The sequence below is a fragment of the Monopterus albus genome, unplaced genomic scaffold (assembly GCF_001952655.1).
Source record: "Monopterus albus unplaced genomic scaffold, M_albus_1.0 scaffold69.1, whole genome shotgun sequence".
Classification (NCBI taxonomy): domain Eukaryota; kingdom Metazoa; phylum Chordata; class Actinopteri; order Synbranchiformes; family Synbranchidae; genus Monopterus; species Monopterus albus.
In genome coordinates this window covers 4,639,665-4,654,210 of record NW_018127949.1, presented here as the reverse complement: position 1 = coordinate 4,654,210, position 14,546 = coordinate 4,639,665, and the positions used below count along the sequence as shown (strand labels likewise).

At 40.6% G+C, this 14,546-nt stretch overlaps 1 protein-coding gene and 1 non-coding gene across 5 annotated transcripts; both read left to right on the top strand.

The window, feature by feature from the left end:
* Positions 1-2,994: 2,994 nt before the first annotated feature.
* Positions 2,995-3,076, top strand: trnal-aag (transfer RNA leucine (anticodon AAG)). Its single transcript has one exon. It is a non-coding gene; the product is annotated as a tRNA-Leu (tRNA).
* Positions 3,077-3,182: 106 nt separating this feature from the next.
* polr3e (polymerase (RNA) III (DNA directed) polypeptide E) lies at positions 3,183-14,113 on the top strand. 4 transcript variants are annotated; one of them, XM_020605322.1, is made up of 21 exons: positions 3,183-3,337; positions 4,201-4,293; positions 5,247-5,297; positions 5,433-5,510; positions 5,612-5,727; positions 5,970-6,052; positions 6,284-6,391; positions 6,670-6,719; positions 6,837-6,956; positions 7,144-7,229; positions 7,644-7,688; positions 7,792-7,883; positions 8,204-8,324; positions 8,547-8,628; positions 8,716-8,775; positions 9,586-9,743; positions 9,892-9,953; positions 10,143-10,612; positions 11,958-12,035; positions 12,641-12,763; positions 12,843-14,113. In XM_020605322.1, exons 2-21 carry the CDS (start codon positions 4,255-4,257, stop codon positions 12,897-12,899), a joined length of 2,079 nt encoding a protein of 692 aa, XP_020460978.1. In that variant the 5' UTR covers positions 3,183-3,337; positions 4,201-4,254; the 3' UTR covers positions 12,900-14,113. The 4 variants fall into 4 exon arrangements, with proteins under 4 accessions (XP_020460978.1, XP_020460979.1, XP_020460981.1 ...); XM_020605323.1 differs by lacking the exon at positions 3,183-3,337 and adding an exon at positions 3,350-3,433; XM_020605325.1 differs by lacking the exon at positions 3,183-3,337 and adding an exon at positions 3,446-3,756.
* Positions 14,114-14,546: the final 433 nt, after the last annotated feature.

Genomic DNA, 14,546 nt, shown 5'->3' with positions numbered 1-14,546 from the left:
ACACACACCACACACACACTTCTTTTTGACAACACAGAGCTCAGCACAACAATCCTGAATCCAAAGTGCACCAATGCAACTAAAACACTTCATAAGTGTGTTCACATCAACTAATTTTATCAGAACTATTATTTTGAAAACCTGCCAGGCAGAAATCACCAAATGAGAGTCAAGTACTTCCAAGCAATTGGAGAGTTATCTAGAGTTCAATCTACATCGACTGTTGTGATGAATGTAGAGTTTTAAAAAGGTGAGCTCAGTGTTTACCAAGGTGCAGAAATGGATTATTGAACAGGCCTGACTGGTAGAGGCCCACGTGGCCCAAAGGATTATGAGGCCTCTGTTTGAAGTGGCTGTTTACATTTCTTGTTGGAAAGTCAAATAAATGAATAGAAAGAAACACAAAGAGACTCAAAACTGCTACAAACATACAAAAAGTAATACTGACGTGCAAAACTAAATGCAGAATAGCCATAGAGTTGCTAAGTACATTATGCAAAATGACCACAAAAACTAAAAAATACTACAAGCAGGCCCCAAGCAACCACAGTCACAAAGTACTACATAGACCAGGGGTGTCAAACTCATTTTAGTTCAGGGGCCACATGCAGCCTAATTTGATGTCAAGTGGGCCGGACCATTAAAATCATAGCATAGTTCATCATAGCTATAAATAACAATAAACTCATGTTTTCCCCTTTGTTTTAGGATATTAGGATATTTTTTTATTTAATGAACTATCCTTTTACAAAACATGTTATGAACAACTTCAGATTTCTCAAGAAAAACATGCAATTTCTTTAGTTTATCATTTACATGTGTGCATTACAACTGATCACAGTCATTGTACAAAGGCACAAAACTGTAAGTCACAGGTATTTAGAACTAAAAGATATGGTAGCCTATTGCACTTTAAGATTAAATCAACTTATTAAGATATAGGAATTATTTTTACTCAATTTTCCACATGTGTAATAATCCTCAAAACCTAAATTGACTCCCCACATCTTACAAACCAAAGTGGTGGCCATTTTAAATGTACAACAAAGAAAGCTGGCCTGTAAATATAAGATTTATACATGAAACATACATAAAAATGCATATATAAAATTTATGACCAAACTCTTTTGTAGTGAAGCTGGTGACTAACATTAAATTGCACAATTTTTAACTATTATTACAGCAAGGATTCATTTTCACATACAAGGATTCATTTTCACATAACTGTTTTTTTTTTTGAGTGAGCATTTTACAAGAATTAGTCTAGTTTAGACGACTTTGTTTTTGCTCCTGAAACTTGGCATCTTTTAGCCTGCACAGGTGCATCAGTGTCAGGCGTCATGTCCTGAGTAGCAGCCAGTTTCAGAATGTCATTTAAGTGTGAGCCTTGAGCACAGTTTGGTTTTATTGATGTACATTACTGAGAAAACCTGTTCACAAAGGTAGGTAGTCCCAAACATGCACAACATATTTGCAGCTAGGGCTGTTAATTTGGGGTACCCTGGCAGGAGATACTGATAAAATGTGTCCAAGTCCACTGAGGCACATTTGTTCTTCATATTTGTATCACATTGCAAATCAATTATTTCTAATTGGATGTCGACAGGCACATCAGAAGCTTTGACTGTGAAGGATGAGCAAAAAACTGTGAATTCTGTCTCGAGTTCACCAAAGACCTGAAATCGTTTCTCAAACTTCCACAGCAATCCTGAAATCTTGTCTTTGTACCGTTTCATGTCAGCATTAACGACAGTTAGACAGGGGGAAACGAGCAGGGTCACCACATACCAGCTGTGTCTCCCACAAAGTCAGCTTCAACTTGAACGCACATATGCTGTTATAATACTGTGTGACAACTTTTTTACAGCCTTGTAACATTTTGTTCAAATTATTGAGGTGCTCTGTAATATCCACCATAAATGCAAGGTCCTGCAGCCATCCCGGAGATTGTAATTCCATCACTGGTTTTCCTTTTGTCTCCATAAACTGTCCAATTTCCTCTCGTAGCTCATAGAAACGCTTCAGCACAGCGCCTCGGCTTAACCATCTTACTTCAGTGTGGTATGGCAGGCCATGGGTTATTGTCACTGAGAAGGCAGTCAGACTGACGGTGATTCAGACCTCTGACTCGGATAAAATTAACAGTTTGGACAACCACCTCCATGACGTGATCCATTTTAATGTCTTGCAACACAATGCCTCCTGGTGCAAAATACAGTGAAATGTCCAAAAAGCGTCTCCTTCATTCACGGCTTGTACTTTCTCTCTGAATTTTGTCACAACACCTGCTTTTTTCCAATACGGGTTTGATGCTAATGCTATTTCGTTAGCAATTATAGCTGGCTTTTACTGCGGCATCAGCCTTTCGGCTCTGAGTGAAAACAGACTGCTGTTTCTTCAGACCCACCAGTAATTCATTTATCTTCTCTTTTCTCAGTTGTCTTTGCAGTTGTCGTATTTTCCACCATGCTGAGTCTCATAGTGGCGCCGAATATTATATTCACACCGACACGTGTTGCATACACACCAAGCACACAAGTTTCCCGTTCACCTCTGTGATTAAATAGGAAGCAGTTCATTTTTCTTGGTAAACTCTACACTCGGTATCCACTTTTCTCCTTTTTTCTCCATTTTGCCTAATGAGGGTGTGAAGGCGAGTACAATAGTAAGTAGATGTATCGTAGTAATCACTGAACATAAGATGTGTCTATCTCAGCATTGTTTTGTCTTTTTCTTCTTCTTCTTTCAGCTGCTCCATGTCTAAAACAGTGCAACAATTTAGGAATAGCAGTTTATAAAAAAAATCTAGTTCATGTTTCATTGCATTTTTTCACTCTCAGATTTATCCTGCGGGCCGGACTGAAACCCTTGGCGGGCCGTACGTTTCACACCCCTGATATAGACACTCAAAGAGACAAAACACTACAAAAAGAGGAAGAGAAAGGCAAAAGTGTTGTTCACTATTAGGATGTGGACTAAAACACACAACAGTGAGGTAGCGTGGCCGAGCGGTCTAAGGCGCTGGATTAAGGCTCCAGTCTCTTCGGGGGCGTGGGTTCGAATCCCACCGCTGCCAATATGTTTTGTGTACATTGGATAATGTATTCCGCACATAATTAATGCCATTGTACATGCATGGAACCCCACTGTCATTGCTATAAAGCTTAAAACCCCTGACCACAAACAATAACACAAGTGTGGCGTAAAACGGACCCATGTAATTTTTGGGTATAGGCACCTCCCCACGTGTCTGTGTGGAGCAGCGTCAACGAGTTCACTGCTGCACATCTGCGCACCACATTTACAGCTTTTACAAACTATACAGTAAACTGTGCAGGTGAGAGCTAAATCTTTCCCGATTGGAATATAGAAAAACAGCCGTGTTAAACTAGGCACTGGTGACCGATTGTGTGTTATTTTACTGGCATCCAAGGTAACTTGCTAATGCTAGGCTAAAGTTGCTACGGCTAGTTAGCACCGGCTGTTAGCCGGTTCGCTACTTTCGTTGCTTATACTTTTGTTTTATATAGCTTAAATGACAGTACTGGGTTTGTTGCGTTTTCTCTTGCTTTTTTAAGCAGTTGTATGTATTTGTTATATCAGAATAACGTTAAACCGCAGTGTAGTACAGGCCTCGAACAAGTGGCTGAAGCGTTCGTTGCTAGCTTGCCAATCAAGCAAACCCAACAGAAACCTGTGCTGCTTTTTAAGAAATATTTCATGTGATGGCTATTATAGCGGTCTCAATGCGCTGTTGTACGTATTGTAACATTTGTTATTAAGTGTTTGCATGAAGAACAGATTAGGGATTTCACATGTGTTACATCATGTGAGTTTTACCTGGCTGTGTCAGTGATGGTATTCACTTAGCAAACTGCACGATCATGGTCTTTCTATCGACCAACATTTTCGTGGTTTACTTTCTTGAATGGGCTAATTGAAGATGGACTTGCTATTTGATTTGATTTGATTTGATTTATTCTTTCACATTTACTACACATTTACCGAAGGCTGACAACCAGAAACATCCTGGCTAACGTTAAGTATAATGGATTCTAATGTATCCCAGATAGGCAGTATCACGTGGTAGTTGTTGCAGCTGTTTGTCATGTTTTTTTGTTACCAGTATTGGTGTAGCATGTGGTAATATGTGATGTGAGTGTGTTTGCTGAATAAATTCCTGTGGCTTTGTGTTTCCAGGTTGGATCTCTGAGATCTGCTGCCTGCCCTGGTCCTGTTTCTGCTTGTACCACTATGGCCAGCGGTGATGATGATGACCCCATTATAGAAGAGGTGTGGTAAAGTGCTTTTCTATGCATTGAAGCACACTCAAAGCACTTTAACACTATTTAGCCACTCACTTATTCTCACACATTCATGCACTGGTGATATCTGGACATTCAGGTATGTGCATAGGCAGAAATTAATGGGTTTGGCTGGTGCTATTCTCATCCACAATGAATTTATCCCACTAACAGATGTCTTTAGCTGGAGCATGATAAATCTTGTTCCTTTTTGCCATAGAGCTCCACTGTTGTCCAGAGTAGATCACTGAGCTACACCATTTCACTGTGTGATAGGTTTTCATTTTTACAAACACAGGCACTGCAGTTTATGTGGAACAAGAAATACTCATTACATCACAAAATTGTGTTAACTCAAACTAGTCTGCAACAAATGCACTATGTAGTCCTGTTTGAGTAACATTTGCTAAATGCTGCCCAGTGTCCAACTGGGGAATTTCTTGACAATTACATACATGCAGAATAATGCCAGCCTTATCGCTTGAATTTGTCAGTTCTCCCAGGAAACTAACCCATATCAAGCCAGTCTATTAACATTTCAATTAGGCTGCTGTAATATGAAAGATGACAGCAAAACTGTGACGATGCTGGTTACCAGTCACATGCCATTGCTCTTTTTTCCTCTAATTTAAAACCTCTATACCACACAGTACTGGGGTCATTTTGAGATAAGGTACCATAGGCCAAGGACTGCTCTGCTGGTGCTGCGTGAATGAAAGTAACAGATCAGGAAAACATCTGACTTTTATGATGACCACTGTTTATAACCTTTATTCAATCAGGTAATCTCAGTGAGATCAAGATCTCTTTTGTAAGAAAGGCACCACAAGCACAGCCAGTCACAAACAGCATCTGAAACAATCACAGACATCTCTAAAAGGTCCCAATAATCAAAAGCTTAAATTCATGAGTGGCTCTGATCAATGTTTCTATTTCTTTTAGATTGACGTGTACCTTGCTAAAAGCCTTGCAGATAAGCTGTATCTTTTTCAGGTAAGATTTTTTTTTTTGTTATACATAATGCTGATATGACTGTGTGCATTTTCTCTTTTAATCTGTAGCGTGACTGATCTCTAATGTTAAGTATGTCACGAGTAACAAATCACCTCTGCGTGTTTTCTGACACAGTACCCTGTCCGACCATCGACCATGACCTATGATGATGTCGACCATTTATCAGCTAAGATCAAACCCAAGCAGCAAAGGGTAAAAAAAAAGCTCTTTCTTATTTTAAAATCCATCTCTCTAGATAATTTTTTTCCTTCTGAAAGTGTTTGTAAAAATGTTTTGTGCTAATCATTATACAGGTGGAGTTGGAAATGGCCATCAACACAATGAGTCCTAACTACTGTCGTAGCAAAGGAGAGCAGATAGCTCTGAATGTGGATGGCACAACTTGTGATGAAACCAGCACCTATTCAGTGTATGTCTAATGTCAAACTGCATCTGAACTCCAACTGTCACCGACCTATTGTGTGTGTTTCTGTCTCTTAATACTGATCACTGGCATCTAGGAATAGTTTGACATCTGTGCTTATTATTTTTAACTCTTCCCTTAACACAACTGCTTACTTGTATTATTGTCCCAAAGGACAGTGTTAATTTGGGAATGAATCTGATTGATATATGTGATCTGAGTTTTCTTCTTTTACTTTTCCTCTCTAGGAAAATGATGGACAAACAGACTTTCTCCTCCATCCAGGCCACCACCAATACCTCCAGATATGCTGCTGCTGTGTTTCGCAAAGGTCTGAACCGGCAGTTCTGTAGTACCATGCATATGTTCTACTTTGTCTAACATTGTTGCTGCTGCCTTTAAGTTACAGTTCACAATTTTACTGTTTTTACATTAAAGCTAAATGATGTATGTCAGTAGGAATGTCTACATATCATCATGAGTTCACAGTCAACCATCGCTGCATTATTACTGATCAGAAGCAGGACTTGGTTTCTGATTGTTTTATAATATATGTCAATAGGTGAGCTTCACATCACACCTCTGACAGGAATTCTCCAGATGAGACCCAGCTTCTCTTACTTGGACAAGGCTGACAACAAAACCAGAGAGAAGGAGGCAGCCAATGAAGGTGTGTCTCTATTTTCCTGTTTTTCAAAATTAATTATTCGTGTTGCCATTTAGTATAAAACAATGACTACTATTTATTATAAGGGGAAAAATTCCACAGGCTTTTTAAAACTGCATTTATCGGTTGATTAAGTGATAATTTGGTGGACAAAAAATTAATTTGCAATTGTATTATTCTCCTATTATAATTGTCTTTTTTTTTTTTTTTTTCACAAAAAATGCCAGATGTCCCCTTGATTTCTGGAAAAATGTAATAGACTATCAGTCTTATGTCTGCAGGTGGAGACTCCTCCCAAGACGAGGCTGATGAGGAAGCCAAGGCCATCACGGTGAGCAGTTGTGCACACGCTCACAAACACATACAAAGTAATAGTTACACTTACTTTGTCAGATATCACCCATCAAACCTATCATGTTTAAAGTTTTCTGCACATGTCCCGCTCCAGGTGAGGTTTGCTCGCCTTGAGTCGGAGCAGGCCCGGCAGAGGAGGATCCAGTCGTACGAGTTTCTCCAGAAGAAGCAGGCGGAGGAGCCCTGGGTTCACCTGCACTACCACGGTGTCAAGGTGGGGGTGGACTTACTGATAGGGTACCACATTCCTCTGTTTGACTATGTCATTCTTCTGTTGTTGAGTTACATTTAGCACATCATCCAGTGTGTGCTGTATTGTACTGTAGTTGACTTTCACTGTTGCTGTTGTCATGAAGGGTTTGTCTCATCAGTTTTGGCTTTGTCATGTTATTTAAATTCAGGATAGCCGCTCAGAGCATGAAAGGCAGTACCTGTTCTGTCAGTCAGTGGACGCTTCACAGAACTCTGAACTGGTCAAAACTCCTAAGTGAGTATGAACAAATGACATTTTAAGCCTCAGTTTTACTTGTAGGCTCTGTTCTTTAGATTTTACTAACACATCTATTTTTGTCTCAGCTGGTTGTCCATAAATGATCATATAGATCATACAGATGTAGTTTAAAGTTATAAACTCAGAGTATTTTCTGCCACCAAACTGCTTGTTTGTTCTGATTGCAAATACATCTATTGCAATTTACAGTAGATGGTTAATGGCAGAAGAAGGTTATCTGGGTTGTCACTATTGCAGGTGTTTGAGCCATGATGGCTTTTATTGATAGTTTTAAAAGTACAAAATCCTCTGCCAGGGTTGTTCTTTTAATTCTTGTGTCTGTGTATTTCTGGACTCGTTCCTCCTTACATGCTCACCTCTCTCACTGACTGATTTCTCTTATTTTCTTAGGGAGTACTTGATGATGCTGATGCCCCCTCTCGCAGAGGAAAAAGTGTAAGTATTCCTCAATTTTCTGAGGAAAGATCATAGGTTTTTAAGTGGTTAATAGCTTCAGAGACCAGTTGTTAACATCACTGCCTCTCTGCTCTTCTCTTAGTGTGAAACCTGTTGGTCCCAGTAATGTGCTCTCCATGGCTCAACTCCGTACTCTGCCGCTGGGAGAGCAAGTCAAGACCTTGATGAAAAATGGTAGGCTAATACAGTGGTCATATACATGAAATGTTTTGGTGTAGCACAGGGATAGTAGTGCATGTGTTTCTTTTAAAAACAGCAGTTTATGACTTGTACATTTTTGAATTAGTTTAATTGCAAACAATTGTCCAAAATGTTTCACATTTACAGTGCAGCTTTTGTTTGTGCTAGATGGGGTCAACAAAGAGTTAGTAATGACGCCAGACATACATGAAGCTGTTTCACAGTTAGATTTATTGAATGCATCTACTAGAATGCTGTAAATTTAACATTAACATTGGTTGCCACTCCTCTGACAACTTTTTCCACACCATCAGTCAAGGTGATGCCATTTGCAAACCTGATGGGCCTGCTCGCCTCTGGCACAGACTCAACCGCAGTGCTGCGCTGCATCCAACAGGTGGCACTGCTAGTTCAGGGAAACTGGGTTGTCAAGAGGTGAGTCCATCCTGTTGCGCATGGAAATTAAGTATCTGTTGCTCCATTGCAGACCGATTTGTAATGAGGACAAATGTCAAAGAAAGATTTAAAGTTACACCTATCACAGCCTACAAGTGAACTCTGCGGCCTGCACAGCCTGTGTGCTTTTTAATATTTGATTATAGTAACTATTCTGGCATGGCAGTTGAGTGATGTTCATGTTCCCCCCCCTTTCCCCAGTGATGTGCTGTATCCTAAAAACACCTGCAGTGCTCACAGCGGTGTTCCTGCAGAAGTGCTGTGTCGTGGCAGGGACTTTGTGGTAAGCTGCTGAGTTACCCAAGATCACAACATAATGCCCTATAATTTGTTTCGTGTGGTTCTGACTCAGTTTTTTTTTGTTTTGAAGATGTGGAGGTTCACTCTGGAGCGCTCTGTGATGAGAAAGGAGATTGCATCCATCATCAAAGTAAGGATCAGTATAACCAACATAGCAGATTTACGTGATCGGCCATATCTAAAGACGATCAGAGGGAATTCTCTCAACTACACTTCTTTAATTAAGGGCTATTTTCATCTCAGTGTTGTTATGGCCAAAATGGCAGAATTTTTGCCATTTCAGGAATGTTTGATAAGTAGAAATAGCTGCGTAAATGTAATTATTTAAGACATACAGTATGTGCTGCCTCAGAGGCGCATTTCATGGCAACGCTGTCCCTCTGGGTGTTACATGCATAACATACAGTTTTTGCAAGAACATTGTTTGTGGAGGTGCAATAATTTCCCCTTTTATAAAAAAATCTTGTTAGACTGGATTGTTTTACCTATGAAGGTGCAGTTGGGTGATATACAGTGGGTACGGAAAGTATTCAGACCCCCTTAGATTTTGCAAAAATGTCAAAAATTCTGTGTTTTTCTGTCAATATGGGGTGCTGTGTGTACATTGAGGAAAAAAAATGAACTTATATGATTTTAGCATATGGCTGCAATATAACAAAGAGTGAAAAATTTAAGGGGGTCTGAATACTTTCCGTACCCACTGTAAGTTCCCAACCTTCTTGTTTATCAAACAGTAGAGGGGAGTTCTTGGCGAGAGTGTGGCCTTAACAAAAACAAACTCGTTCACCTGAGAAATGCTCAGTGCCAATGTCTTTCATGGTTGTTTAGGTGCTGAGCCATGTCTTTGACCGCTAGCTTGTTTCTGCCACCTTCAGGCTACAGTTGTTTCCTTTAATTCTGGTAAACTGTACTGACAAGTCCTTCCTCCGGTCTATGTCAGCTTCCTCCCGAGGATGTGAAGGAGTTCCTGGAGCATGTGGCAGCACCTCGGATCAACCGGGGCTGGGAGTTCCTGTTGCCTACTGATGTAGACTTCATTAAGAAACACCCAGATGTTGCCCACAGGCAGCACATGCTGTGGCTTGGCATCCAGAGCAAGTAGGTTACATAAGCAGGATGAATTTGTTTGTTAAACTGAAGAAAATCTCATATCTCATCAGGGTATTATTGTGAATCTTGGGAGTGCTATTAGTTGAGTGTCACCAATGATTTGTCTCTTCTCAAATGCCTTACCTTTTTCTTAAAGACTGGAAAAGGTCTTTAACTTCTCTAAAGAAGACTTCATGCCAAAGAACTGCCCTCAGCCTGGTGTGTACTGACTTATATTTGTTATAGCCAGTTATTAGATAACACATTAAATATTCATTTGTGGCTCTGGTACAGAAATGCTCATCTATAGCAAATCAAATACAACAAAACACACACCATAAACATACTGTCTGCAGTATAAATGGCTCCAACAGATACATTTTATTTGAACTGACCGCTGTTTTCTAGAGCCTGTCCACGTCAGTGGGGAGCAGCGTCTGCAGATGGCTCAGGAGCGTGCACAGGAAAGCCAGTTGTCCCTACAGAAGGCCCTGGATGCCAGACGTGCAGAAAGCAGCGTCCCACTGAGACAGAAGCCTGTCAGTGACAGGGAAGACGAGCCTATGGACACCTCCTCTTCCCCATCGTCTTCAGTCCTCAACGGTTCGGTCAATGGTTACCCTGGTGCCATCTCTCTTGGCTTTGATCACACTAATGGTAATGGAGGAAGTCCCACCAACATGCCATCCCCAGAGCTGCAGGAATTTGTGTTAAAGACTTTCAGGAAGCATTTTGTACTGACACTGAATGAGCTAAAGAGGCTGTTTAACCTTCACCTGGCTTCCATACCGGCGGGACAGCACGTCTTACACTCCTTCTCGGACCACATGCTACAGGATGCCATACTGCTCTGCCACTGCAAACAGATAATGGTGCCTGTGAGTATTCCTCACCTTTTATGGTCAAAATTAAGGATTCACACTGGATGCTCCTATTTTCCTTTCTTCCTCAGTCTCTATTGTTTGTGTCAACATATTCATCCTTCCTTTTAAATAGAGCTCAACAATTGAGTGAAGTGCATACTCTTCTCACTTTTAAGACCATGTTCAAAAGGTCACTAGACTGGCAAAACACTACAAGGGGCTGCATTGTTGTGGGTGTGTTGCAAAAGCTATCGTGAAAAAGTGAAGCAATACAAACCTGGAAATCCAGTTTGACATAATATCAGGCCCAAGACCGCACAGCATTTAATAAAGGAAAACACCAGCAGCAGCTCTTCCTCTCAGTGTGTGCACAGTAAAGAGCAGATTTAGCATAATCCAGCGAGTTGTACATGACAAGGTATTTATGATTTAATGTGTTGAGATTAGAATGCCTTTGTCCTGGAGCATCTGCTACTCAGGTCCCTGTCTAGATTAAAATACCTGTGGGCGCTGAATAAGGGAGTTTTGTTGCTGGCATCATGAACGCAGCTATCGTTTTTCACTCGCGGAATAACGACATTAACGGTCATTTTCCTTGTGAGCACTTTGTTGATTGTAAAGGAGTGGGTGCACTGGAGCAATGTACCTGGTTCTCAGGTTCCACTCGCCTTCTAGCAGCCACCTGATACTAGTCTCCTGGTTTTGCCTCTGTGTTTGAACTGAGATTATTGCTTGTAGGTTTAACCTAGTTGGTCTGTTCTCTGTCAGCTGTGTTTTCCTTGATGTAGTGTTTGTGGCATCGTCTGTCACATCCTATTGTTTCATCACCGCACATTCACATTGATCTGGCAAAAACGCAACTCCCCGCTGTGTTTTAATGCAAGGGCCTGCACCTTGCTGCATGATGTCACCATCCAGTGCAGTGAAAGTTGCTGGCTGTGGTGAACGCAATCCCCCATAGAAATGAATGGAAAGGACTGTGTTATTTCACACCTTTGCAATTCAGTCTGAACATGGCCTTACAGTTTTGACTTGGTGCGTTGTCTGAAGGCTTAATCCTGGTTAAGGGTGTTGAGTGTTTTTGTTACTCGGCCCTGTTCTTGTTTTGAATTTCCAGTGATCCAGTTAACAGGAGACTCAAGTGTCGGAGAGGGAAATGAAAATTATTAGACACCATAACTTGTTAACTACTGCAAAATGGCACTTTTGAGTTAAGGTTTTGATGGCAGTTAGTCCAAACACAGTCATAGTGGGTGCTGAGAGAGCTTACTTCACTGATAAGACAAGGAGAAGGTTCATAGAGAAACTGGCAAACTCCTCAAATGCTTTTCTAACTTTGCTGTTTCCCCACTGCCTCTAGTTTCCTGCGCAGAGCACAGCAGCCTCTGATGAACAGAAGGTGTTTGGTTTGTGGGAAACTGGAGAGGATTTCGACAAGGTAAACGCATCACTCTTCAGGTCTTATTCTACATGTAGACATTTGCAGCTGAAACTCACCACAAGTCAAAGGCTTCAGTGAGCACTGAATTTCAGAAAGCAGATGAAGCTTGACTATATTGCAACAGAGGTTAGAAGTAGGACAGTTACATTACTTGTTAAAAGTTTAGATGGGTAACGGTTGATGCTTGGTGGAGCAGCTAGCCTTGCAAAAAATTCTACCTGTCAGCACTTCCACAGCTCATTAACAACCACAGTGTGCGATGCCTTACAGAGGATCATGTGCCATTTCTTAACCAGACTCTGTGTCTTCTGGAAGTTGCATAACTGCTTTTATTTTTTATGGATTAAACTGACAAATATTTGTTAATTAGTAAGCTTTAGAAGTGTTGACAGATGGATTTCGTTGCCTTTGGGGGGAAAAAAACCAAGCTACCTCTTTGCTAAGCTAAGCTAACCTGCTGGGTATAGCTTCAAATTTAATGAACACGAGAGGTGTATTAATTTCAACTAACTCTCTGCAAGAAAGTAAATAAACCATTTTCCAAAATGTCAAACTATTCTTTTAAATTAATTCTTCAGTGTATTTTTGTTTTCCCTCTGTAGCACCGTCGGCTGCTGTATGAAGTGTTTACGAAAAACTACCGGGTCAGGAGAAATGTAATACAAGCCAGACTGGCGCAGGAATTTGGAGACGTCTCTAAGGCCGACATCGACCGGCTGCTCCATGTGAGAATGGTGACGGGACTGAACATCTGCCTTTCATCAGCTGTTTACCACCAATCTAACCTGTGCTCTGTTGTTCCAGGAGTGCTGCAAAAGCCACTCAGGAATGTGGTACCTGAAGGGGACAATACAGTCCTGACACAGAGATCCTGCCTCCTGCATCAACAGTCAGCCAGTCTGATCCTCTCCCAGGTTTCCAGTGGGGGGGCAGTCAGAGAGATGAGAGCTCATCACAGCTCACCCAGCTCTTGGTGCAGGCAACAGGACGACAGAGACGTCAAGCCTGATGTCTGCTCTGCTCAGAACATGAAGCTTTTCTCATTTCAGCGGAAGCATTTCTGACGTTAACGTGAGTACTCGGATGCAGCGCAGAGAATGGAACCTCCTCACAGATGAAGACTATAAAGGAAAAAAATATAACAAATGAAGTAGCAGCAAGAGATACACAGTTTGGAGTAGACTTTTGGATTTATGACTTAATGTTTGATTATTTTTTAATTAAACTTTTACCACATCAAGATGGTGTTTACTACCAGAGCCAGCTCTACAAACCTCATCATTCCTCTGCTGTGCTGAACAGGGGGCCAGAATACAGATCAGAGAGAATTACACAACTGGGGCCTCTTACTGTCCTCGCACACAGCAAATTTGCCACAAGACCATCAGATTCCAAAACGGTATTTTTCACAGAACAACAACAGAGACAGAAGATTTCAGATTCTCGAAGATAAAATGGTCATTTCACTTGAGATTTGGTTTTTGAAAGCAACCACGGCTCAGGGTGCTTTCATTTTACTCCTGATTTGTAAATTTTGCTAGAGAAAACCCATTTACTATATCATCAACTGTAATGGCCTTGTGGTAGAAAACTTGCTTTATCTACTAATTTCACACAATATGCTAGATTTCACGTGGTTAAGGAAAATCATCTATAAACTAAGTATTTATTCCACCCTGAGTACAAAAATGACTACCTAATTAGACTACCTAATTAAAATCTGTTAACACACTTGAGGAAACATTATCAAACAAACACCTGAGTAAAGTTTGGAGTAAATGATAAAAATAATGCACAAACAAGGAAAGAGCCCCTTATGCTTATGTTAAACTGAAATCACTTATGTTTGAGGCAATCATGGACCTGTGAAGTGCTGCACCAAATGTGGCTTTTCCCACATTTCTGTATTATTCATTCAAATCTATACCGAAATGTACAGTTTAAAAAAACTTGGGCTAAATGGTTGATGCTGAGATTTGGTTTTTGGGTTGAATGTACAAAGTTTCAAATTGTTTTGTTTTATGAGAGAAACTTGAGTGATTGTGAAAGCCAATAAAGATACAGTCTGGAGTAAAGTTTTGTCATAAATTTGTTGGTATTAAATTCATTCTACGAACTAAGTGGAAAGGATGTGTCCAAGGACTGGACTGTGGTCCAGTACAAACACTGGACCATTGTCTGAGGTGATGAGGCAGTTGTTGCTATGCTGTTGAATCGCCAATATGCTGCTATCTCGAGCCTTCCCCTGAAGTGCCTCTGCCTTTAGAAGGCATTCAAGTCCCACCATTCATATGACAAAAAAAGAACAGTTTGATTTTTACAGAAATACTTAAGACATTTAAAGCTTAAATATGAATAAAAAGTTCAGTTCAGGCTAAATTGACAATTTTCTACATCAATGACAGCTGAATTTTTTTCCACTCGTTTGTTACTTTGCTCAATAAACATGTAATGCCAACTTGTCTGATCTATTCTGTCTTTTTTTTTTAAAGACATCAGTTGGGCCTT